This window comes from Podarcis liolepis (assembly GCF_965112155.1).
Source record: "Podarcis liolepis genome assembly, chromosome: 5".
NCBI lineage: Eukaryota > Metazoa > Chordata > Lepidosauria > Squamata > Lacertidae > Podarcis > Podarcis liolepis.
This window is the reverse complement of record NC_139556.1, coordinates 40,013,413-40,038,509: the sequence shown is the minus strand read 5'-3', so window position 1 is coordinate 40,038,509 and position 25,097 is coordinate 40,013,413. Positions and strand designations below refer to the sequence as shown.

At 42.2% G+C, this 25,097-nt stretch overlaps 1 protein-coding gene across 5 annotated transcripts in view; it reads left to right on the top strand.

The window, feature by feature from the left end:
• Positions 1-7,966, top strand: part of LGI1 (leucine rich glioma inactivated 1) — a 33,913-nt gene extending 25,947 nt beyond the window's left edge. For all 5 annotated transcript variants that reach the window (XM_083505893.1, XM_083505892.1, XM_083505891.1 and 2 more), the window contains 6 exons: positions 715-786; positions 885-956; positions 3,654-3,725; positions 4,978-5,147; positions 6,201-6,365; positions 6,469-7,966. In XM_083505893.1, coding sequence (XP_083362019.1) covers positions 715-786; positions 885-956; positions 3,654-3,725; positions 4,978-5,147; positions 6,201-6,365; positions 6,469-7,286 — 1,369 coding nt within the window. In that variant the 3' untranslated portion in view covers positions 7,287-7,966. The remainder of the gene's footprint in view (positions 1-714; positions 787-884; positions 957-3,653; positions 3,726-4,977; positions 5,148-6,200; positions 6,366-6,468) is intronic.
• Positions 7,967-25,097: the final 17,131 nt, after the last annotated feature.

The window sequence follows — 25,097 nt, the reverse complement described above, 5'->3', positions numbered from 1 at the left end:
GCATATGTGTATCTGAAAGAGTTTCTCTATTCATTTTATGGTGCAGTACTCAGAAGTAGGCCTCATTGAAAAGGGCATTGAATAGGGCATCCTTTATGGAAAGTGAGCATAGGATAGCAGCTTACTTAGGGCTGCCATAAGTCTGCAGACTTTTGCCAAAGTGGACATATGACAAGCAGGGTGATAATTTTTCTGGGGGAGATGTTGTTCTTTGAGGAATATGACAAGTAAATCGGAAAGCCTGTCCATTGAAAAGCTCCCATGTGCAGCTGAGAGCACAGATGAAGCTCTGGAATTGGGGCCACTTATGCAGACTTCACATGCCAGAATCAAAACTTTGAACATCCAAGCAAGGCCGCAGTATATTTTTGAATGCACAGGTAATGATATCAAGTGCACAATGAGCAATAGTGAGAAACCATAGGGAAACGCCATCATTTCAAATAGCCACACATTTAAAGATTACTATTAGCCTATTTCCCAAAGGTTCTAATGAACTTATGTCAGTTTTCCAGCTTAGGATCTGGCGTTGTCTGCTTTTGTATTACAATATTTCCCTTGGGTTGTTCTTATGCAGGAGACGGAATATGCCTCCTGAGATCTGTGGTTCTTCATCTTTAACTTTAACCAAGAACCAGCAAGGTGGCTTTTAAACATCTGTTCCAACAGCATGTCACTGTTTAGTTATTTTTTGCTTTATATTTCTTTATACAGGTTATTTACAGCAAATACATTTGATGTCATTAGCAGTGATGCCTTCATGGGCCTTCCTCATCTAGAATATTTGTGAGTTGAAAAAATAATGTGAAAGATTTCTTGAGAGTGGTTGTGTGCTTGAGATAGAGAGATTCCTTTGACCAAGCTGCCTTTATGACCCATTGCAGGTTTATAGAGAACAACAACATCAAGTCTCTTTCAAACACTTCCTTCCGAGGACTGAAATCTTTAATTCACCTGTAAGTAAAAGTGTTCGTTTTATTCCTTGCCATCTTTACAGAACTATGTCAATGACATATTTCTTTTGAAGATTTTAACCAGCTAAAGGTTTTGGGGGTTGATTACCTGTTTTGCCATTAATCAATTGATTATACAATTAAACAGGCAATTGCCTAATGTATCATTTAATAATTCAAATCCTGTTCTGTGAGTAGTGTTAGTATCTGCAGCTTGGATCCAAGGAATCAAGAAACTGCTTTGCATATACAAGGAAGCTTTGAGCTTGACTTTTGTTTCACCCCCTGAACTGCCCTTCATGGCACGATTTTAAACTTAAAGAAGGTTCAAAAGCAATTTGTGATATTGTGGAGGTGTGCCATGCAGTGGGGGAAATTAAACAGTTCCACTGGGTATGCCCAAATCCTTGGGTAATCCTAAAGTAACTCTTTGGATCTCAGCCAGTGTGATCCAGGCATTAAAGTTTATGCATAAGGTCTTTTGCATACATGAATGAAACTATCAATCTCTTGGCATGCTTCATGGTGTGCAATTCGGAGAAAAGTGAATAACACACAATAAAATAGCACATTTTCTTCTTCTCCATCCACCAGCAACTTAGCCACAGAAATACTGTTAAAACTTCACCCTAAAATGAAAATTGTGCAAGTCAACAAGCGTGGGGTGTCAGTGTTTGCATGGGGTTCATATCTTTTGGATTGAATCTAAAGGGAGAAGTGCTAGTACAAAACAATGTTTCACAGTCAAATTACCGACATTAGCAAAAACCAAATTTATCTATACTGTAAATCATATGTGAAAAATGCTTTCTCCAAATAAGGTTACTTTAAGAATATGGGAATGCACTAGAACTACCACCCCCATCCCCAAAGTCTTTTTTTATTTATTTGAATCATGCATAAGTAATATAAAATAATGGAAAATTTTGATATGAAAACAATATTATTTATTTAAGACATTTATATACCACTCAGTTATTCACATTTCTAAGTGGTGTACATAAAATCAATCCACAGAAAATGGGACAGTAAAACAATATATACCATCATAAAATGAAATTTTTATTGTAGTTGTTAAATTTATAACTACATCACATACATACATTCAGTGATCACAGGGTAGTGTATGATTTAAAACCAGCAATAATAATACTGCGTGTGTAAACATCATAAAATTAGGCTCATATTGGTCAATGAAACTAATTGGCACAGTCCAAGAAGCTAAAAAAATAGGCATATACTGATGCCTCATCTTCTTTCAAATGTTCTAGTGAAAAAAAATCATCTTTAAAAGATCCAAAAAAGACAGTATTGAGAAGGGGGAATCACATTTCCAGTGGGATGACATTTAATTATGGAACAGGACTTGTGGTCAGTTCAATCCCTGCTTCATCCCATAAATATATTATCAGATATATCATGTTCAAGTACAATGTATATAGATGTAATCAGTAATCCTGTGGTCCTCCAGATGTTGTTGGCCTCCAGTTCTCATCAGCCCCAGCCAGCATAGCCAATCAGCTGGGACAATGGACATTGTAGCTGAAAAACATCTGGAAGGCCACATATTCTCCATCCCTGTCTTCATACTACTAAGCGGGGGGTGGAATCCTTGGGCCCTTCCTTTCCTTCTTTTCCAGCATGGTCACAACAAAGAGATCAGAAGCTTTCACTTCCACCAAATGAGGTTCTTTATTACGTTGACCAAAACTATGGTGTGCTCAAAGAAGCCAAGATTAAACAAACCATAGTTTAACAAGTATCTTCATTCATTTCAGACATAAAGAGTAACTCTAGCTACCGGTAATTTAAAAGTAGCAGCAGAGATTTCTGATCTCTTCTTCAATGCCCTGTGAGAGGAGCGAGAAGCACATGAGTTTGGGGCTCAATGCAGTTTGTGCATGTAACACTAATCCATAGTTTAGCATTAGGTCTGAACTGGGCCATTATATTCCTATACAGCACAGCAAATAAATTTGTGATAATGTTCTGTGAAATTACAGCAGCTGATTAATTTAGTTCCTGACACACTAGTTTCATTCAAATGAACTTTTACATAGAAGTATAATGATTCAAGCAGCTATTAAAAATATAATTATAAATTGGCTTCTTGACAGCAGAGAGCCATTTAATACTAAATATGCTTCAGACAATTTGTTTTCAACAGAAATGGATTTTTTAAAAAAGTGTAGCAGCTTTGATTTGTTGAATATCACTTGGAGGGCAGCAAGGGGGCAGAAATTTGTATTTATGCATGGGATGAAAACTCTTTCTTGACATTTGTTGTTGATGGTTTTTGCTTAATATTGTGCAAGTCACCGTGGCTTGTTTTGGGTTGTTGTTTCTCAATTGAGGGGTGGGATATATTAAATAAGCTAAATAAAATAACTTTGCATCTTTGAAAGTCTTCAGAACAATTAAAAGAAAGCAAAAAATCACAGAGTTTGTCAAAATATTGACAAGGCATGGGAAATCTTCACATTCAACAATTCTTTTGGAGAGCAATCGGAAATGCAGACATGATATTTTAACAAAGAACTGTTAAATAAGTTGCTCTGACAAATAATCCTTTAAAGAAAAACACTTCTTGGCATTCACATAGCACTCCTTAATTGTTTGCCATAGAAGTATTTGATGAAACAGATTAGAAATGAATGAAAGGATGATCTTGTGCTAAGAATAAAATATTTTCTTTTGCAGGAGTCTTGCAAACAATAATCTCCAAACCCTCCCAAAAGACATATTCAAAGGCTTGGATTCTTTAACAAATGTGTAAGAAAGCTTCTTCATTTTAACACTATGATTTGAAAGACAAGAGATCAATACTCACTAGTAATTATTACAGAATAAGTACAGGTCTGGCCACTCATTAGGTGGGCGTGGTATGACAGATGCATTAAAACCATTGCTGCCAGTTGCAATTTACATTCAGGCACCAACTGGTTCCATTAGGAGATATATTTTGCCTGTTACCAAACATCTCTCCAACCTACCAATTTTTTTAAAGCTTCAAAAATGTATAACAAGATAGAAACGCAGCAAGCACCAGCAAGGACGAGGCTGCTGCCTAAGTGTTCAATTGGCTGCATAGCAAGCAAATTACTTTGTTTTGAACCAAACCTTTCCAATAGATGAAGACAGTGATTGGAACACTGTCAAGGGTATTAACATCGTTTGTGTAATTCCACAGCCAAAAGTTGACATTTGAGACACAGTCGAAAACACCCTGATTATATACAGGGAAAGTTGAAAAATGGGATAGACTGTGTGCCATCAAATCTCCCTTGTCAGAGAATAATAAAATCATATAGAGTTGGAAGGGACCTTGAGGGTCATCTAGTCCAAACCCCTGCATTGCCAGAATCCCAACATGCAGTCCTCCATCCATTTTTTTAAAAGTTTATTTTTATTAAAAGATTTTCATGTATAACAAAGATACATATGTAGCATCTGTTTTCAGTTAATAAAGTCCTTTCTGCACGTCAGTTACATTCAGTATGAGACATTACCGTCCTAGGCATTGTGAGGTTGGCTTACACTGTACCCCATCCAATTTGAAACCAGACCAGACCCTGCTTAGCTTTGCAAATGTGCTGGCAGTGTTATTGCTGCACTATTAGGAGGGCAGAGTCACCAGTGTTTTAGTGGAGAGCATACCTGCAGGAGAGATGAGGCTTGGAGAGGGGAGGACATTTTCAGTGGCAGCCAGGAGCATCCTTGTGCTTGCAGAGTATAAGCTACGTTTACTAGGATCTATAATGTTGTGGCACCTACACTTTGGAACTCCTTGCCATCAAGAGCCCATACTGAGAGCAGTGAGACTTAACTGGATGAAAAGGGGGTTGCAATATTTGAACACACTTACAACCATATCTGCAAATAAGTAAGAGATGCTCCCTCCTTATGCTGCTCTACGACCGTAATAAAGTGTTGATTGATTGATAAGTAAGAAATGGAAAACTAATGTTTCAAAAGCACTTGTACTGCACCTACAACCCCCGCCCCTCCTTTCTCCTTCCGACAGGGACCTTAGAGGTAATGCATTCAAATGTGACTGCAAATTGAAGTGGTTGGTTGCGTGGGTGAGCAGAACAAATGCAACAGTAGAGGACATTTATTGTGAGAGTCCTCCGGAATATAAGAAGCGAAAAATCAACAGCCTCTCTCCCAATGAGTTTGATTGCATTATTACAGGTGAGTGTTCTAACTGCCTTTCGTTTACTGCATTGATGGCATATTTTACAAGTCACTCTCGCCATATGCTATAGAATGGGGATGTATAGCACACCCCATGGGACATGTGTCCCAGCTCTACTAACCCTCTTCAAGCCTCACCTTTAGATTCTGGGGCATGCCTAGCACCTAATAGGGAATTGGATGTACAGTGGTACCTCAGTTCTCAAACTTAATCCCCTCTGGGAGTCCATTCGACTCCAGAAACCATTTGAAAACCAAGGCGCAACTTCCAATTGGCTGCAGGAGCTTCCTATACTCAAGCAGAAGCTGCGGAAGCCACATCAGACCATCGGCTTCTGAAAAATGTTTGCAAACTGGAACACCTACTTCCAGGTTTGGGAGCCGATTTATTCAACAACTATGCTGTTCAGGAACCAAGGTACTACTGTAGTTAGAATGATTCCTTCCCTCCCCATGCCCATTCCCTGCCTTCAGAACACCTCATTTTGGGCCATATTTTGGTGGACATATCACATGCCTGCTGAGCTGCCCACTGGCATGTGGACATGGTTCTGCTAGCACGCAGGTTTTCTGCCGGCGTGACACCTTGTCCACCAGACTGTGTGTTAACTGCCCCCACCCAGCTCCTCCCAGGTGATACTTTGGATTGCTCTGGTAATTCTTCAGTTCTTGAGCTTTTTTAAAACAACAACAACCAAACACCCATGAAGCTTTGCTTCCACTCAACAACCATTCATTCCAGTAAAGAACTGAGTAACAGCGTTGAAACTTCCTGCGTTATGTACTTTGCCCAGGTTAACAGAAATAAGGGGCTTTAGAAAGTAACCACTGTCTGGGAACAGGAGTGCCAGCTTGGCCCCGTGGCTGTGGGTGCTTGGGGCTGTGGGTGCCAAGCAGTGTGCATGGCCCTGGCGTGAAAATTGGTTGGTGCCCAGTCCCTTCATGGAGAATTTTGTGGGACCCAGAGAGCCGACACCTATGTCTGGAAACCATTTTTAATAATAATAATAATAAATGAGCAAGTCTCCTTTTGGTGTGCCTTTTTTGCAGAATTTGTTGTTTTTCGGAAGCTGCCTTATCAGTCACTATCGGTGGACACATTCTCGTTTGAGAATGATGAATTTGTTGTCATTGCCCAGCCTTTTACTGGAAAGTGTATCTTCCTTCAATGGGACCACGTGGAAGGGACTTTTAGAAATTTTGACAACATTACAGGTATGAATGATTCATCTCCACAGACATTGTGTTGCTACCTGATCTAAATGCCAGTTGATGATGAAGCAATCTTTTATCTCTTTTTTACTTTTTTTTAATCCAGGGACGTCAGTGGTTGTATGCAAGCCTGTTATTGTCGAGAGAAACCTGTACATCATAGTTGCCCAACTCTTTGGCGGCTCCCATATATACAAAAGAGACGTTAATGCAAATAAATTCACTAAAATTCAGGATATTGAGATTCTCAAAATCAGAAAGCCGAATGACATTGAAATATTCACGATGGCGAAAGAATGGTATTTTGCAATTGCAGACAGTTCAAAAGCTGGAATCACCACTGTTTACAAATGGAATGGAATCGGATTTTACTCTGACCAGTCTTTGCATGAGTGGTATAGAGATACTGATGTGGAGTACCTTGAAATAGCTGGCAAACCTCACTTGATCCTGTCCAGTAGTTCTCAGCACCCTGTCATCTATCAGTGGAACAAAGGAACAAACAAATTTGTTGACCCTGTTGACATTCCAGATATGGAGGATGTTTATGCCGTAAAGCACTTCACTGTGAAAGATGACATTTACGTTTGTCTAACAAGGTTCATTGGTGATTCCAAAGTAATGAAATGGGGAGGTTCAAAATTTCTGGATTTACAAAGGATGCCATCAAGAGGGTCAATGGTATTCCAGCCACTTCAGATAAAAAATTATCAATATGCTATTCTTGGAAGTGATTATTCATTTACTCAAGTCTATTTCTGGGAGGCAGGAAAGGCCAAATTTGTGAAGTTTCAGGAATTAAATATACAAGCTCCAAGATCTTTCACACACGTTTTTGTCGACAAGCAAGATTTTCTCTTTGCCTCAAGCTTTAAAGGGAATACAGTGATTTATAAACATATCATAGTGGACCTAAGTGCGTGACACACAGAGATTTTTGGAATCTGTTGTGAGGCTTCCTCCAATGATAACAAGGACCTAATGAACTAAATGCATGATGATGATTCTCTTTACTTCCAGTCTGCGGAATGCCTTTAACGGATCAGATTGCTAGAATCAAATACTACAAGTATCTTCATCCGTAAATGTCACGTCTAGTGCTGTTGGGAATTGCTTTTTTTTTTTTTAAAGAAAAGACAAATTAAATCATTAATTATTCTTTGCAGTCACAATGGCTTGGATCCAAATTTAGTCATGCTTAAAGTAGACCCGTTGATATCAATGGTACATAGTACAGTGATGAGTAACTCAAGTCCCACTGATTCCAGTGGGTCTAGTCTAAACATGACTAAGGCTGCATACACACCATACATTTAGAGCACATTTAAAGCACATTCCCCTCACCCAAGAATCCTGGGAACTGCAGTTTATCTTTCAAAGAGCTACAATTCCCAGCATCCTTAACAAACTACAGCTCACAGGATTCTTTGCCCGGGGGTGGGGGTCCTTAAAATATATCGTGTGTATGCAGGTAGTCTGGATCCAGTGCTCTGTAAATATGTAGTGAAACTCCATCTATCTTGGGGGGGGGGGGGGATCCAATAAGATGTAATTTTCCATTCTTCACCTATTTGAAAACTGCCAAATAAAACGTTTACATTTTCTTTCATATTCCAAATGGTATTTTGTTTCAGAATGATGTCATTTTTTAATGTACTTTTGCACCAATTCAGCAGTTTCCTAGGGACATTGAGGTCCACTGTGAGGATGCCGGAAATGTAACACTGGACCTGGACCTATGTGGTTTGTTTGTTTTTAAGTTTGAAGAGCTGTTTTTTATAATTTTTTTATTATTTTTCAAAATTATGCAAATCAAGTCTAATTACATTACTTTAATAGTTTCTTAAAATCGGGTTTCCCGCTCCTGTTTCAAACATGTCAATCATTTCTTTCCATAGATGCATCATTTCTTATTTAGTGTCCAGTTGTCATCCTTCGCTTGCCGTTAAACCATTCTTACAGCTGACTGCTTTCCCCCTGTTACAAACAGCATCTCTGCTACATCTTTTTACATACATATACATTTTTGTTCCAGACCTGGTGTGCTGGGAGAGTTCATTACTATCTTCCATTGTTCAGTCCTTTGCAGTGTTTATCTGGATGGTACAAAGTCACATCCCATTCCTTCCGCTGTTTACAGACTAGCGTATGGGCCGTAGCCATTAATAACTCACAGGGTGTACATCCAGGCTCTGCCATTAAATTCCGCTCTGGAGTTCTTTCTCGGCACACAGTTAAGAGCAAGATCTTTCCTCAAATTCAGTCTCTTTACCACATCTGTTCAACTGCAGTTCATCCCCCCCCCGCATTCCTCCGACAATACTCCAGTCCAGAAATAGTTGCGGATAAAGTCCATTCAGCCTCGACAGAGGGGGGAGGGCATACCAAAACCTTATTAAATTCCTTAGCATAAATCAAAAGCCTCCCCCCTCTTTTTCAAAGTATCAGACAGAATAACAAAGCAGTGGCTACACACATCTCTTTCATTATGCAGGGGAGGTCAAGAAAAGGAAAGACCATTTGAAAACTGTAAGAAAGCACAAAGCACCTTGTCCTCCCCCTTCCTTTCCCAGTTGTTGTAGGGGTTCTCAAGCTTCAGAAAAACATTCAAATACATTCAGAGAGCCAAGCCCAGTCCTTTTGGCAGCTGATTGATTGCAGCCCATTAGCATATGTCAGTCCAGGAGCGCTTCTTGATTAAAGACAATTGTCCAGATTAAGGAGGAGCCAACCACAAATCACGCTGGTAACAGAGGATCGTCCAAAGCAGGGACACACTTCCAGGTCGTTCCCACTCTGCCGTTCAAGTTGGCAGACACAGGATTTCATGGTACTGTGGATGCAGTGAACTCCCCAGGCCCTAGTGTGGAGCATTGCGAGGATTTATGCTTCATAAGTCCTCGCTTTCCCCTGCCTGAACTTCCTTGCAGCTTGTGGAGGGCTGCGAAGAACAACTGCCATTGACTCGTGAAGCAGCTGGAAATGAACCTGGACCTGTGTTATGACACTGTTGGACTTTTCTAGCCACTTGAAGTGCATAGCTCCCAAACTCTAAATATGGATATCTTTGGGTACAACACAGCTCCATAGAAATGGAGAAAATGAGTGTGTGGCACCCCACTTTCCATGACTTACATAGGGAAAAAAATCCTGTTGAATTCCGCTCTTTTTGCTTCCAATAATTCCTTACATATCCATACTGTGGGTGGAGCTCAAGATACTGCGGGTGAAGCTCAAGCAAATACTACTTTTGCACAGAACTTCTTGGTAAATTACCAGTTAAATATTTATCATTAATCCGTATTTCTAAGGCTTTTCATTTTAATGAAAAATATGCAGTGTTTATTCAGAAGCAAGTCCCGCTGTCATAATCATAGGATTGCCAGGTCAGGGGCATCGCAGACCCTGAAATTTCTCGGCCTAAACCTGAGACTTAGGGACAGCCCCTGGTGATGTCATAGGAGTGGGCCCTGACCTTTCTTCCTCTGTGCTCCCTCCCTCTATTGAACCCTGGAGATGGAGGTTAATTGGGAGACAGCAGAGAAGGGCAGTTCCCACCACCAGCAAAAAAAGTATATGCAATAATTTGCAGCCAGCTCCTGCCAGGCTGAAATGTGCAAGCTGCGTGCAGAAATGTCTTAATTAAAAATAAATAAATTAAGGCATTCTCACACACCTGGACATTCAAGACTTCCCTTTGCTACCTGGAGGGAGCCAGGCAAACCTGGAGACTTTGGGTCAGCCCCAAAGGTTTGGCAACCCTATATAAACTGCCCTTCCTTCCTTCCAAACAGCAGCACTCAGTGATACTATTTCAGAATATACTGGGATGTTATTTTGGGATATCCTGAGATGCCGTTCCTATTTGCCCTGTTTACGTGGCTAGTTAACACAGTCTTTAATCAAGATGCTGAGGATGCAACTCTTCTTTCAACAGAGAGAAAGAGAAATCATAAATCTAACATGAAATGAAATGTCCCCGGTCATGTACCGAGAAGGACTGAACTTGACAATATGCCAGCTACAGTTGGGAGTGTCTGATGCACCCTGAATTAAAGCAGAGCGACAGTTCTGGAGAAGAAAACCTGTCACCTTGCTAATTAGCAGGAATGCAGCATGAGCCACTCACTAAACAGTTATCAGATGTTTTGTCCCACAGTGCTGTCACTGCGACAGTTCTTTTCACAGAACTGTGCTTCAAAGACAGCCCTCCAAATTCCTGGCACGGTATTGATGCAAACATATTCTCAAGCGAATAGTTCCTGGAATAACATGGCAGACATTACAGGGTCTCCTAGAGCTCTCTCTCTTTCCCCTCCCTCCCTCCCCCCTCTCCCTGCTGTGTTTAAGTCATGAGAAAATCAGAAAGCAGACACAGGACACACAACACCAAATCCTGGTTTTAAAATGGAGACTCTTGGATGTCAATTTCCAAGTATACACTTGCTTAATGGCTGCAGTTTCAAAAAAAAGGAATTAAGAACCAGCAAGGGTATTGCTTTGCACACAGCCACAGATGGATTCAGTATAATACTATGCACATCTATTAGGAAGTCAGTCCCACTAAGTTCAGTGGGGCTTACTCCTTGGTAAGTGGGTACAGAATCACACCCTTGCTCACTGTTTAAGTGTATCTGTTGGGGGAAATACAATGCAACAGAATGATTTTGCCACCTCAAGACTGCCCCCCCCAACTGTGCTTTCTCTGACTGTTTTTCAACAGGCAGCAATGTCATTAATCCCATCACCTAAAAAAGAATTCAGCACCTCCTTTTGGGGCAGATTCTTGAAGGGTCTTCTAGACTAAAAAAGTCTGAAATAACTAGTTGCTACAAATGGCCCCTAATTGGACCCCCATCAAATTTGGGTGCAAGGTCTGTTACCACCAGTTTCTGTGGATGTTGTCATCTCAGCACCATTAAGAGTAACATCATACAAGCACCTAGACGTGCAGTTATATTTGAGCTTATAGTCCTATGAGTCTTTAACTCACCCCACTCCCAGAAATGTTTATTGTTAGAGCACACAAATGAAGATGCAGAGATAAATGCAGGAAATTTAGGAAACAAAAGAAGAATATCATTCTAACTTTTCTGTTCTGACCCCTGTGGTTTTTAGAAAACCATGAGGCCAAAAATCAGCGTCCCTATCCTTACAGCTGGATCATAGCCATGATAGACAGCATTTCCTCTAGATGACTGATTTCTGGCTGACTTTCCCTCCAGTAGCTGCCGCTCCACGTGTTCTGTAAATGGGGTCCCTTTGGCAACACAGGGGTTCCAGAATGGTTGAGTGGGGGTGGAGCTTCTGCTTCCCTACTTATAGTAGCCCCTTGTGAGATTTTGCACAAGGCTGAAGGGTTTAATGGGACCTTGTGAGGGTTGGAAATCCCAGAACATATGTAGGGGGACACGGGAGGGCTGCAGTGAGAGGAGAGGGAGGGGAAATGCCAAAAGTCTTTGCACTATTTAGTTGGATGCTACGGTGGCACTGTGGGTTAAACCACAGAGCCTAGGACTTGCCGATAAGAAGGTCAGTGGTTCGAATCCCCGCGATGGGGTGAGCTCCCGTTGCTCTGTCCCAGCTTCTGCCAACCTAGCAGTTCGAAAGCATGACAAATTGCAAGTAGATAAATAGGTACCACTCCGGCGGGAAGGTAAACGGTGTTTCCGTGCGCTGCTCTGGTTCGCCAGAAGTGGCTTAGTCATGCTGGCCTCATGACCCAGAAGCTGTACGCCGGCTCCCTCGGCCAATAAAGCGAGATGAGCGCCGCAACCCCAGAGTAGGCCATGACTGAACCTAATGGTCAGGGGCCCCTTTACCTTTACCTTTGAACACTGAAGTAAATATACAGGGATTTTAGGGGCAATGGAATGACACAGCTGTGGCCACAATTTTCTCTGCACACTTGCTATTTCCTGGGTTCCACTGTGGTTACTGAGTCAACATGCTCCTGGGATTCTTGGGATCAGTTTTGAATGTATACATAAATTGGACATCAAATTGTATCTTCAAAGGGGTTTCTCAGCCTCAAGCAGTTTTAATCAGAAGCTAAAAATTGGGATATTGTGTTATCACTGAGAATTTCCAGTGATCTCCAGATATAGTGCAAAATTCAAACTGAAATTTTCAGCATTAAAAGATCTCTACGGATATTCCCAGTTCAGAAAGTACCACATAGAGATAGCTTTTCAGTGAGCAACACAAGGAATGGGATATTTTTAGCACAGGATTCATGATAGGTGAGCTATCTTTAAAGTGCAGGAGAGTAAAGGTTGAATAGGCAGCTTTCTACATTGACTTTGAGAAAGATAATAATTTCACTGTTCATTATGGATACTGAACCACATTCTTTCATAGGCCTCTGGAGAATCATCACTTATTTTTATGGACTGGATCGTGGTTAAATATAACATGGTTAATCATTATTATGTTAATAATTTCCTCCAAAGTAATACTTAAGAGAAGCAACAACAGATTTTTCTGCTAGTGCAGTATATGTTATTTTTTTGCTTCCACACTGATGTTTGAAGCTGTAATGGCTTTTTGGTGCTCCCTGGTGGTTTTGCTTTTGATTGACAGATCACATGCTAGGACCAAATGTTCCTGAAATGATAAGCAATGCAGAAAGTTATTAATGGATGCAAACTACAGATCAATTTTTTTTAATGTAGCATCTTCACTTTGATATGCCTCACTTTAATGTCTTAGCCATAATAGTCCTATTGATGGAATTTTATCATATACCCATAGCTCTCTTATCTATTGCTGTATTAATTTTTAAATGATATGTGTGCATAAGGTTAGTGAATTCCACATGCCTTTGTTTACTCCCATAAAGGAGCTAAGATTTTACCCATCTGTTCCAAATAATTTGATATCAGTGTATTTAAGAAATGAATTTTTCACAGGATAGGAGAGATTAAACACAGAACCCCATTCAACTTTTTCTGGAGATATTCAATACATTTGCATCAATTCATAGTTAAGGGATAGTGGCAGTGGCGGAGCTTCATGTTCCAGCACCAGGAGGCGGAGAGCAGGCGGGGGCGGGGCTGGCGCACATCCTGGGGGCGTGGCACACTGTTTGCAGGGGCATGGCCCGCAGGGGGACAGCCGCGATGGCACCCTACCAGGATCGCGCTGCCAGGGGCGATGGGCTCCCCCCGCACTCCTCTTCCTTCGCCAGTGGATAGTGGCTTCTCAGCCATGAGCTATGATGAGTCAGGAAGTTCCTAAGCTCAAATAGATGATGTTAAGCAAGGTCTCCTCTCTCCATATCAGTCTCCCAACGAAAGGTCCATCTAGTCTTACATACAATTCCCAGTGTCAGATTACTCTGCAAACCATTTTTTATGGGGAGGATGGGTAGAATATCTAGAAACTTCAACCCAGACTTAACAGTGCCACATTTTGTTGTGTCCAATAGCCACTGGTTGACCTATGTTCTCTGAATTTGTCTAATCACCTTTTAAAACAATGTGAGCCAGTGCATAATTATTTTATTTATAAAAATACTTACAGTATTTTTTGCTCTATAAGACACACCAGACCACAAGACGCACCTAGTTTTGGGGGGAGGAAAACAAGAAAAAAAATATTCTGAATCTCAGAATCCAGAACAGCAAGAGGGATCGCTGCGCAGTGAAAGCAGCAATCCCTCTTGCTGTTCTGGCTTCTGGGATAGCTGTGCAGCCTGCATTCGCTCCATAAGACGCACACACATTTCCCCTTGCTTTTTAGGAGGGAAAAAGTGAGTCTTATAGAGCAAAAAATATGGTATATGCCGCTGTATTACAGTGTTTTGCAGCAATATGAAAACATAAAACCAAACAATAAAATTGTAAAAAGTTAAAAGCAAAAAGAAGTTAAAAACAACACATCTTGGGGTTGCAAATTTCATGCATTAATTATTTGTCTGAAAAAGTATTTTATTTTGTCTCCCCTGTTGATCGGTTCTGCTGGTGTTATGAGGGATGGAGAATGTTGTATCTTTCTGTCCACTTTCTCCAAATCTCACATAACTTCCATCTGCTTCTATTCCTTTCCCTATGACATCTTTTTTTATCTAAGCCAGTGTTTCCCAACCGGTGTTCCGCGGCACACTACTGTGCCGTGAGACATCGGCTGGTGTGCCGTGGGAGGGAGGCGGGCGAGAGGCGGCGGCGGCGAGGATCCGGCGGGGGTGGGGGGAGCGGGGGCCGTCGCGCGCAACCGAACTCACTTGGCGCGCTGCCGGCTTGTCCTCCTTCAACCCGGGTCGGGCCAGGCCTGCTCACGTCCCCGGATCCCCTAGCAGCAGCCGCACGCTCTCCAAAAGCGCAACGCTGCGCGCAACCGCTCGGCCAGCTGGTGCTCTGCGACTCCGCCCTTTCCCCTCCCAGCGCCGGAGGGTTTGCGCGACCGCAGCTGTTCCCTTTCGCAGCGCGCGGGAAACAATTCCAGGCCGATTGCCTTGTGCCGAAAAGCACCGCCTCTCCTTCCAGCTCAGGTCCGGGCCGCCGGCTCCCCGAATGACGTCACGGGGGCGGGGCTTTAATGGTGGTGTGCCACGAGATTTTTTTCCGGTAAACAGGTGTGCCGTTGCCCAAAAACGTTTGGGAAACACTGATCTAAGCTATAAAAATACAATTTTTTGCTTTTCCTTACGGGGAAGATGGTCCAGTCTTTCCATCATCTGAGTTGTCCTTTCCTACAGTCTGTGAATCCAATCAACTTAAGTGTGCTACCGCCATAAAAGAGAGCCTTCCCTAAATTAATTGTGTTAATTGAGATTTGCTCCATTGTGCTATGGTAATTTATGATGCTCTTTTAATCTGAAACACAAATTAAGTAACACAGGACAAATTCATCCCTGGTGAGATACTGTTAATTTACCTGAAGCTACACCAAAGGTTACTATAACTCATCACGTACTCACAGTCTTTATACCATTACCTAAGGATGAGAGAGAGGAGAAGGGCAACTGGTGCCTCCAGGTATTTTTTGAAGGTTTGGAACAGAGGTAGTGCAATTCCAATGCCGTCACCACCCCTCCCTAGGGATGGGAAAGCAATTTGATTCAGTCTGCTTTTAAATGTGAATTTACCTTTAAATGCAAAGTGAATTGAACCAAATCCCAGCCATTCTTCAAAAATTTGCACTTATCTATAGCCTAGAAGCAAGCCAAATGTATTGTCAAACAGAGACTAAAGGCAATTGACCTACAAGAGTGTATGGCGTGGCGCCAAGGAGCCTTGTTCCTCTCAGTTGCTGGGTTTGCCAAATTCCACTTCTAAGAATGGGATGGCTTATCTGAAATGGTTATCTGTTCCTAAACACAGGAAAGCCTTTTATCTGGCACCCTTAAATGCCTAACCCTCAAAAGCTTTTATGGGGAACATATATCCAAGTTCCTATAAATAACGAATACTGCCCTTGTCATCACAAGATGGTGGAGTTGGTGCCAAATTGTGTTTATATATGTCTTTTTAAACAAAAAACAGGGAACCACAGAAAATTTGATATACCACTTTACTTGGGATGGATGGAAGCATTAAAGCCACATTTGGCTTGCTATAGATTCTTAATTATCTATAGATAAGCTATAGATAATTAAGAAGGTGAAAACTCAAGTACGATGGTACCTTGGTTCTCAAACGCCTTGGTACTCAAGCAACTTGGAACCCAAACACTGTAAACCCAGAAGTAAGTGTTCCAGTTTGTGAACTTTTTTGGAAGCCGAACATGCTCTGTTTTGAGTGTTATGCTTCCGATTTGAGTGCCACACTTCTGTTTCGAGTGTTACGCTGAGGTCTGTCTGTTTTTGCTATTTATTTTGCATCTTTGCGGCTCTTTTGTTTTTGTTTTTGTGACTGTGTGGAACCCAGTTCAGCTACAGGTTGCTTGATTGTGTGACTGCAGTACATTATTTATTGCTTTCATTTTATCGATCAGTGGTCTTGTTAGATAGTAAAATTCATGTTAAATTGCTTTTTAGGGGTTGTTTTTAAAACTCTGGAATGGATTAATCCATTTTGCATTACTTTATAAGGGAAAGCGTGCCTTGGTTTTGGAACGCTTTGGTTTTGGAACGGACTTCCGGAACGGATTAAGTTTGAGAACCAAGGTACCACTGTGACAACATTTTGCAGCAATTCCTTCATCTAGGCAGACTTATGAGAGTCCCTCATCACCTGGAAAACAAAGGAACTGGGAGGAAGCAAAAGAGCAGTGGAGCCAAAAGTGAATGGAATACATCCAAGCTAAGGTCAAAGAATTTAGTTCAGTTTCCAAAAGCAGCATCGGCAACACATATTGATGTGCCAAATATAAATCTAAGAAAACAGGACTGAACTCCTTCTAAGTTAAAACTTAAGACATGGAGACCCAGTAGGTGCTCCAAAAAGAATCTGTGATACGGATATAGCATGGAAATAAGCAGTGACTTGGCGAGGGCTACACAGTGAGCTTAGTAGCTGGAGAGGGATCTGAACTCACATACGGTAGCCTCTGCCAAGCTCAATACAGTTGTACCTCGGGTTACATACGCTTCAGGTTACACACTCCACTAAGCCAGAAATAGTGCTTCAGGATAAGTATAGAAATCGGGCTCCAGCAGCGCAGTGGCAGCAGGAGGCCCCATAAGCTAAAGTGGTGCTTCAGGTTAAGAACAGTTTCAGGTTAAGAACAGACCTCCGGAACGAATTAAGTACTTAACCCGAGGTACCACTGTACTCTACTGACTACATGACACCAGTTGGCTTTTCAAAATGCTTCTCTTATCTGACTGCCTTCTGTTAACAATCTATTGGGTTTCTCCAGGTTCTTCTTCATACTGATCTTCGATATCAAGGACATAAAATATCTTCAATAAAAAAATGATAATTTCCCTAAAAGTTACTAAAACAGATCTGGTAAAGAACAACCTTCAAAGATCTGCCACCGCTCCAATCCAGCTTGCAGGAACAGCAGAGTTTTCAACTAGCCCCTAATTGATGCTGTGATGTTCTGAATAAAGAGGACAGGTCTGCTCTACTAATGCCTGTTATTTGTCAAATGTTGCACAATCCAGAGGCAGGTTCAAGTTTTGAAAGAAAACACACAGAGGAGTCTGGGAGGTGCTAGGAAATGGTTTTAGAGATGCCAATGATTTTAACATTTTGGCTAATGTGTTCAAACATCCTGCAAACCAAGTTAAACAAGAACTTCTGCTGAATTCAGCTACAGAAGTTTTGACAGACAAGTAACCCCACTGGAACAGATGAATAAGGCATCTTTTCTGGTGCTGTTAGCTATGGATAATTATTCTCAGCTGCTCAGAAGACACCAAGATCTTGTCTCTGGAGGAAGTCATTAAGACGAAAGTTGACATCATCATACTGGTGAACTCATTTGAGGAGCATGGAGTGCATAACCCCAAACCCAAACCCATTCCCAAACACACAGGGAAAGCACAATATTGTAGGCTGTTTGGCAAACATCTACTTGTGCCAGCTTTGCACCAGGAATTAGGAAACCATAATAATTCCCTCTCTGTCTCTCCCTTGTATAAACTCCTTAGAGTAACCCGATTCAAAGCAAGCTTTACTCAGCCTCTTCTTCTGCTTCTCATCTTGGCCAATACATAATAATAATAATAATAATAATAATAATAATAATAATAATATTTTTTTATTTATTTATATCCTGCCCTCCCCAGCCGAAGCCGGGCTCAGGGTGGCTAACAATAAAATAATACAACATTCTAAAATCATTTCATTCTAAAATTAATTCAAATCAAATTGATGGCAACCATTGGGCTAGAGTTCTGTGAAGATTGCCAAAGGAGGGAGTCAGGCTGTGCCCTGACCAAAGGCCTGGTGGAACAGCTCTGTCTTGCAGGCCCTGCAGAAAGATGTCAAGTCCCGCAGGGCCCTAGTCTCTTGTGACAGAGCGTTCCACCAGATTGGAGCCACAGCCGAAAAAGCCCTGGCTCTAGTTGAGGCCTGCCTAACCTCTCTGTGGCCTGGGACCTTCAAGATGTTTTTGTTTGAAGACCATAAATTCCTCTGTGGGACATGAGGCTTAAATTACCTTGGAACCAGTTTCATGCTATTTAAGTCATCCATCATATTACAGGAAATAAAATGAGGGTGGCTGACATTTATAAGATGAGTGGGAATCGCAGCCAATGTCATTTTTACATTGGCAAATAGATTTTTGAGTAAGATAATTTTTAAATCCCTCTCTACTGGCAGAAACATCAGCATTGCTGCAGAGGACTGAGAACCCTACCCCTGCCCTTAAAAGATTTGCACAGGTTTTCCCCTGGTCAACCAAGTAAATCAGAGGGGAGAGCATTTGCAACCTGAGAGGAATCCTCTCTCATCACTGCCATGGCTTAGTAATTTAGAAGGACCAAAACCACTGTTTTGTCTCAACAAGCAGCAGTAGCAATGTTAATGGGCTGACCAAGATGAGAACAAATGGTGAAAGAGGGTGAAAATCCAATGAAACACCAAATAGAATTACAAGCTTTTAATTCTTTTTAAAGAATGTTTTTCATAATGACATAGCAGATATATGCATGGTTTAATCTAAATAATCTATCATTTTACTTGTATACCACTTAGAGAGTTTTTGGATTCAGCAGTTTATTATTATTTTAAATGAATGAATGAATAATCTACTCCATTTCTGCTTGCTACAAACAAACAAACAAATGGAAATGAAAACCTGACTGTTACTTCTCATGCACTGAGAAGAACAAGATGTCATGTCCCAGCGCTAACAAAGATATTAGAATTAGATGCGTATTGTCAAGGAACACTTTTGCATACCTATAGATCCCTGGGAATGGGAAGGCTTTTTCTTCCAGTTGCCTCTTGTGAAATCTGAAACCCATTGAAAGTTTTCTTTTGAAATCAGTCCAACAGCAGCACAGGGAGGGGAAACAGACCAGGGAACTGAGCTTGATTTAATCTAGAAACTCCCGACCCCCTGCAGTTTCCCCCTTGCCTACTATGCTGACAGATAGAATTACAAGGGACAAAGTGACTAACTGAACTATGGGAAGTGGTAACAAGACATTTGGGGAGCAGGCCAGTGAAGTCGCCAAGAACATTTTAGATCGCCCTGTTCTTGATGCAATCGCACACAATGTCCACTGTGTGCAAGGCATCTTTGACAACAACAGCAACCAGCATGCAACTCATTTCAAGGTGCCGTGGGACATGCACCCAGAACATGCCAGATGCAGAATGGAACTGGCAGAAGCAAGCAGGCAAAAGAGCCGCGGGAATAAAAGTTAGGGTGGCATTAACAAGGGAGAGGGAAAGTCAGTAGCAAAGGTTGAAATGCAGATTACCAGTCCAGTAAAAATCCCAAAGACATAAGACAGCAGCAGCTGGATACCTTAAACATCTCTTGCTATGTCCAGTACAAAGCTAGTTTCTGTACAATGAGTTACTTTCATGCTGCTGAAAAGTTGGAAGGGCCTGAAAAAATTCTAATTAATAATCTTCAGTGTCCAGATTATGGAATGGCGCCCATTGATGGACTTGCAGGGCGAAAGGCAGGGAGACCAACAGTAAGTAGAGGCAGAGACAATGAAAGGCAAGGCCAGCTAATTCTAGTTTGTCTCCATCCTCCTCCCTGCTGAATTCTACAAGGGATAACATGGAGACTAAGGAGAAGGAAGCTAATAGACTTGTAGTAAGCAAGAAGGCAGGCAGCTGGGGGCCGGCTGAGGGCAGACTGAGGCTGGTGGGGCAGGAATCCATTTGCCCATATGGACCAGCATCCACTGTCCAATAGATTAAGCTGCTTACTACAAATTAGGCTGGAGGGACCAGTCAATTGACTGGTCAATTGGTGGCAATGGCATACCCTCCAACACTTTTGAGAAGAAAACTGGGACACTGTCTTTTGGTGCCGCGTTGCTGCATGGGTCAGGTAGCTTGTGCAGAAATGTGCACCAAACTGCCACTGTTTACCAGGGTTGGAGAAAGATAACAGAAAGAGAGAGGGGAATAAACATTTCGCGCCTCGGCTACATGTCCAAACCTCCCTCTCAGGGCCCTCGGTTTACCCCAGCAGCACAAGCGAAGCCTCTCCCGAAGTCCCTTCCTAGCACCCAGATAAGGAGGCATATCTCTAAGTCCCACTTGCAACACCCAGGCTGTCCATTCCCAAGTGCAGATTCCTCACGAGATTGGTCCACACGCGTACTTTAAGCCCCTGAGGTAGGAATTCCCTCAGTGGTGCTTCCTGCCAATACTAATAGCCCTTGTGGCCTAGTCCACTAGGGCTGGGGTAACTGGAAACTGGCAGTATGGGAGGCAATTCCTCATCTCTGTGAAAAGCGCCACCACAGATCGGTCAGCTCACCACACTTGGCCTGAGTGGATGAAAAGAAACAGCATGCCACCTTCCCAACACCACTGCCGCCTCAGGAGCTGCTTCTGTGGCCCTTGTCCGCCGGCAGGGAGAAATCTGAGCACCCCAGGATTAGCTCAGAAACCGTGGTGGCTTTTCTAATTCCATGGCTGCCCCCCCCCCCGGTAGAATCGGGACAGTTGAACAGTATGCAATGACAAGTTTTCATTTTGCTAAATGCAGCTCAGAGGGGGCTCTTTGCATTTGGATCTCTGCTGGAGAGGAAAGGATACAACTTTAAATATCAGTCAATCGTACGTTAATGCGACGTTGCTATAATAACTTACCCAGGCTGTTATCTTTCCAAATGATAAAAGCATAAGAAGAGCCCTGCAGGCGCAGCCAGGCCAATGGCACATCTAACACAGCCTCCTGTTCTCACAGTGGCCAACCAGTTGCCTGTAGGAAACCTGCAAACTCGCAATAACACCGTGTCACATCTTCTAAGTACACGGAACATTGGAAGAATGTTCATTTTCTCAGATATTTCATGAGTAAGCAGTAAACATTTAGTGGGAATAATTCCTTGATCCAAGAACCAACTATAATTTGTCACCAGCTGGAAGTATCTGTGCCACCCTAACAGATAGCAACATCACACCAGTGTCAACAGTGCATGTGCGTATCTTGTGACTATCATGTTTTCCTTGCTTGTTTTACATCAGCAATGTGCAGCTGCCTACCTCTTTGTGGGCCGTGAGCAAAGTCAAGGAAATTCCCATTGTGGTGTTGCACTAAGTACCTGCTTCTCTTCTGTGACAAGTTTCTTGTTTGCCTCATTAAATGACTAGATAAGTGCCTTTTAGAGAAAGATGGATAACTCTCATGTGTTACCATCTACATGACGCAAGTCCTGTCAGTTTCCTGGTACAGATGCAGTCCTTCGAAATTACAACTGTATAATTGTTCAAGGTTGTCTTGGTGGTTTTCAGGATTTTATGAAGGATGGCCATATCTTTTCATATACAGTGGTACCTCTGGATACGAACGGGATCCGTTCCAGAGCCCTGTTCACATCCTGAAGCGAACGCAACCTGTGTCTGCGCATCTGCGTGTGTGCTGGTTGTGATTCGCCACTTCTGCGCATGGGCGAGCGGCGAAACCCGGAAGAAACGCCTTCCGTTACTTCCGGGTTGCTGTGGAGCGCAACCCAAAAACGCTTAACCTGAAGCAACTTTAACCCGAGGTATGACTGTATCAGTTACCGTGACTTATGCCATGTTCACATAGAATCAGTTAGCTGTGTTTGCACACACATGTACTACCACATCCCCCAGTTGCTATGTATTAGTTGACAAATAGTGTAGATTTGTTGCTTTTCTGGAAAGTGCACGTTTGTCACACAGATCTTTGTAACACAAAAAATGCAACAGTGAGGAAGGAGGCAGAAGCTCTCTTTAATGGCCTGTTCTTAATTCCCTTATTAGTTTGTAGCTCCTTCTTGTAAACAGCAGATGGCACTGGCTGTTCTCTGTTTTTCCACATGATTGTTCTGTGCAAAAGACTGCAGGTTAAGAATGCCAACTAAATTTATATCCCATCCATCTCCAGTTACATATTAAAGGTTTGTAGCATCACAGTTACCTAGCATGGCAGTTTATCTCATACATACGGTCATCCTCAAAGCACAATTAAAATTCTGTGGTACACCACACTTTGGAACGTTAGATGACATCATATATATCATATATTATATTGCATCAGATATAATAGCCTTTTTGTAGACATAGCCTGTGGGGTTACTTCAGTTGTTTCATTAGGTATTCATTCGTAAAAACATTTGATTTCTGGTAAAAGGCCAGAGCCAGCCAACTGTTTAAACTCCCTTTCAGTATACTTTTTATATAACCAATGCCTTCCAGGCCTTGTTTTTGCTCTGCACTGTAGTATTCAAATCAATCTATCTTCTAGAAAGCCCTCTCTACAACTGAAGGCTGTCTAGTACTATAGACCTCATCAAGGATTTAAAGAAAGACATTCTTCTTTCCTATCAAGACTCACCATGACCCCAACCCTAGAGTGAGGGCAATGCCTAAGACCTACCAGTCACTGAACTGGAACTTTCCAAAGTGTGTTGCCAATGTACAATAGCCCTGTGTTGGTCGTACCATCTTTTCCGGAGGCCTTTCCCCACAGTTCTGGTGTGGCAAAGCACCAACCTATGAGTTTGGTATGTTCTCATGCAGATCTGCTCTAGACTACCGGTGTTTCCAGATAAAGGTCTGTAGTCATCTACTCAGAGTAGATCCATTCAAATGAATGAACCTAAGTTAGTCATGTTTATTAATTTAAATGAGCTGTCTTCAATGATGTCCTAAGTAGCACTTTGTATTACTTCCCCACCCCACCTTCTCTCCCTGTGTGCTCCTTAAATCTCTTCTGGGAGTTCTTGCTACCCTTTGGAGCAAATCTGGGGGTGGTGGGATGTGCATGGAGGAAGGAGAGGGGGAGGGAAAGTCCTGTTGCACAAACAGAAGTTTTTCCACTCATGCATTTATTTTACCACCCAATGAGCCTATTCTGAGTAGCACTGAATACCCAGAACATTTGTCAAGTACCAAGCACACTGAATGAGCACATCTGAAACTCACAACCCACACCAGAGCAATGCTGGTTCCTAAGCTGATTGCTGCTAGTTCACATGGGCAGCACATGAATATAGGAAGCTATTTTATACTCCATAAGAATATTGCTCTAATGGTCCACCTATCTCAGTATTGTCTACAGTGACAGTTGGTGAGTTCTCCTCAGGGCTTCCCTATTGGTGACAATAGAAACGTTTTGATCAACACTATGTGAGAGTGATGCTGAAAAGTCATTGTGGCAAATTGAAAAAGTGGCTCTCAGATGCAGCTGGGGTGGGTATGCATCCACACATCATAAACCCTGGCTGTTGCTTGAGGCTTTCCAGGGTTTCAAATGGGAGCCTTCTCCAGCCCAATCTGGAGATGTTGGGGATTGAATTTGGGACCTTCTGCACACAAAAAACCACATACTCTGATACCACTAAGCTACGGCCCTTTCTAGCCATAATCTGTATGTGTGGCATAGCCCACTGCAGCCACTGAGTACAAAATCTGATGCAGTCTAGATGAAATTATATGCATTATTAGGCAATCAGTTTATTTTTTTCTCTTTTGAAACCCAAATAATAGGGTGGGGTGGAAGAGCAAAGCATAAGCAGACCAAAATCAAATATTTTGAATGCCTGAGCAAACAAGTTTTAACCTGGCACTGAAAAGATGTAACATTGACATCCTGTTCCACTTCAGTAGGGAGAGTGTTCCAAAGTTAAGGCCTCACTACAGAAAAATGCCCTCTCCTTTGTGCAAGTTTAACATGCTTCAGGAAATGAAGGCGCTCGACCTCTGGTTGACCACTGTGAGAACAGAATACTGCACTGGATGAGCCTTTGGTCTGATCCAACAGGGCTCTTGTAATGTTCTTACTCTCAATATCAGGTGAAGTAGGGCCTTTGTGACATACTTGTAAGCCCCCTTTGAAGCAGCTATCTGGGTACTACCAAAGGAAACCAAATTCTGGATTAGATGGACCTTGGCCAGTCCAACAGGAATCTTCCTAAATGTTTATGTTTGACAAATACCTTTGTTTTGCCTATTTGTATGTGATGATATGCTGCAGATCAATGGTGGGGAACCTGTTGCCCTCCAGATGTTGTTGGACTATGCCATCCCTGGTCATTGGGCATGGTGGTTGAAGCCAATAGGTGCTGGAGTCCAATAATCTCTGGAGGGCCAAAGGTTCTCAACCCTACTTGATGTGCTGGATTAGAACCTAAGATAGTTGACTCCAGGCAGTTCACAGAAGTTCCCCATTCCCTTTCCCCCATCCTTATGGCCATCTGCACACACATCCCAAAGTCCCTATGGAGGGTTGGGAGTCCCTTATTCAAAACATGTGCATATCTTAGGATCTAAGTCTGATTTGGAGTGATATCCCCCTTCCCCATCACACATGGTTAAGGAACCATCTCCCAAACTCCAAAAAAAGCTTTGCTGAAGGTGCTTGTGACTGGAGGGAACAGGGACAAGATGAGAAACTTCCCATGGGCTTCCTTAACTTATATGAGGATCCAGACTATTGCAACTAAGCTGTTCAATAAGCATGTAACAAACCTCACAGTGTCATAGTGACCCAATCAATAATAAAGAGAAATTGTATCCACATGTATAGTAGAAGAGGAACAGCACTGTGCGTGGCTATCCATTTAATTAACCCCTATAAACAAAGATAGGGAAATAGTTTCTAGGAGACAGTTGTTACAGCAGAAGGCAGGGAACCCTAATCATTACAAACTGATTTCATAAAACCCCTTAT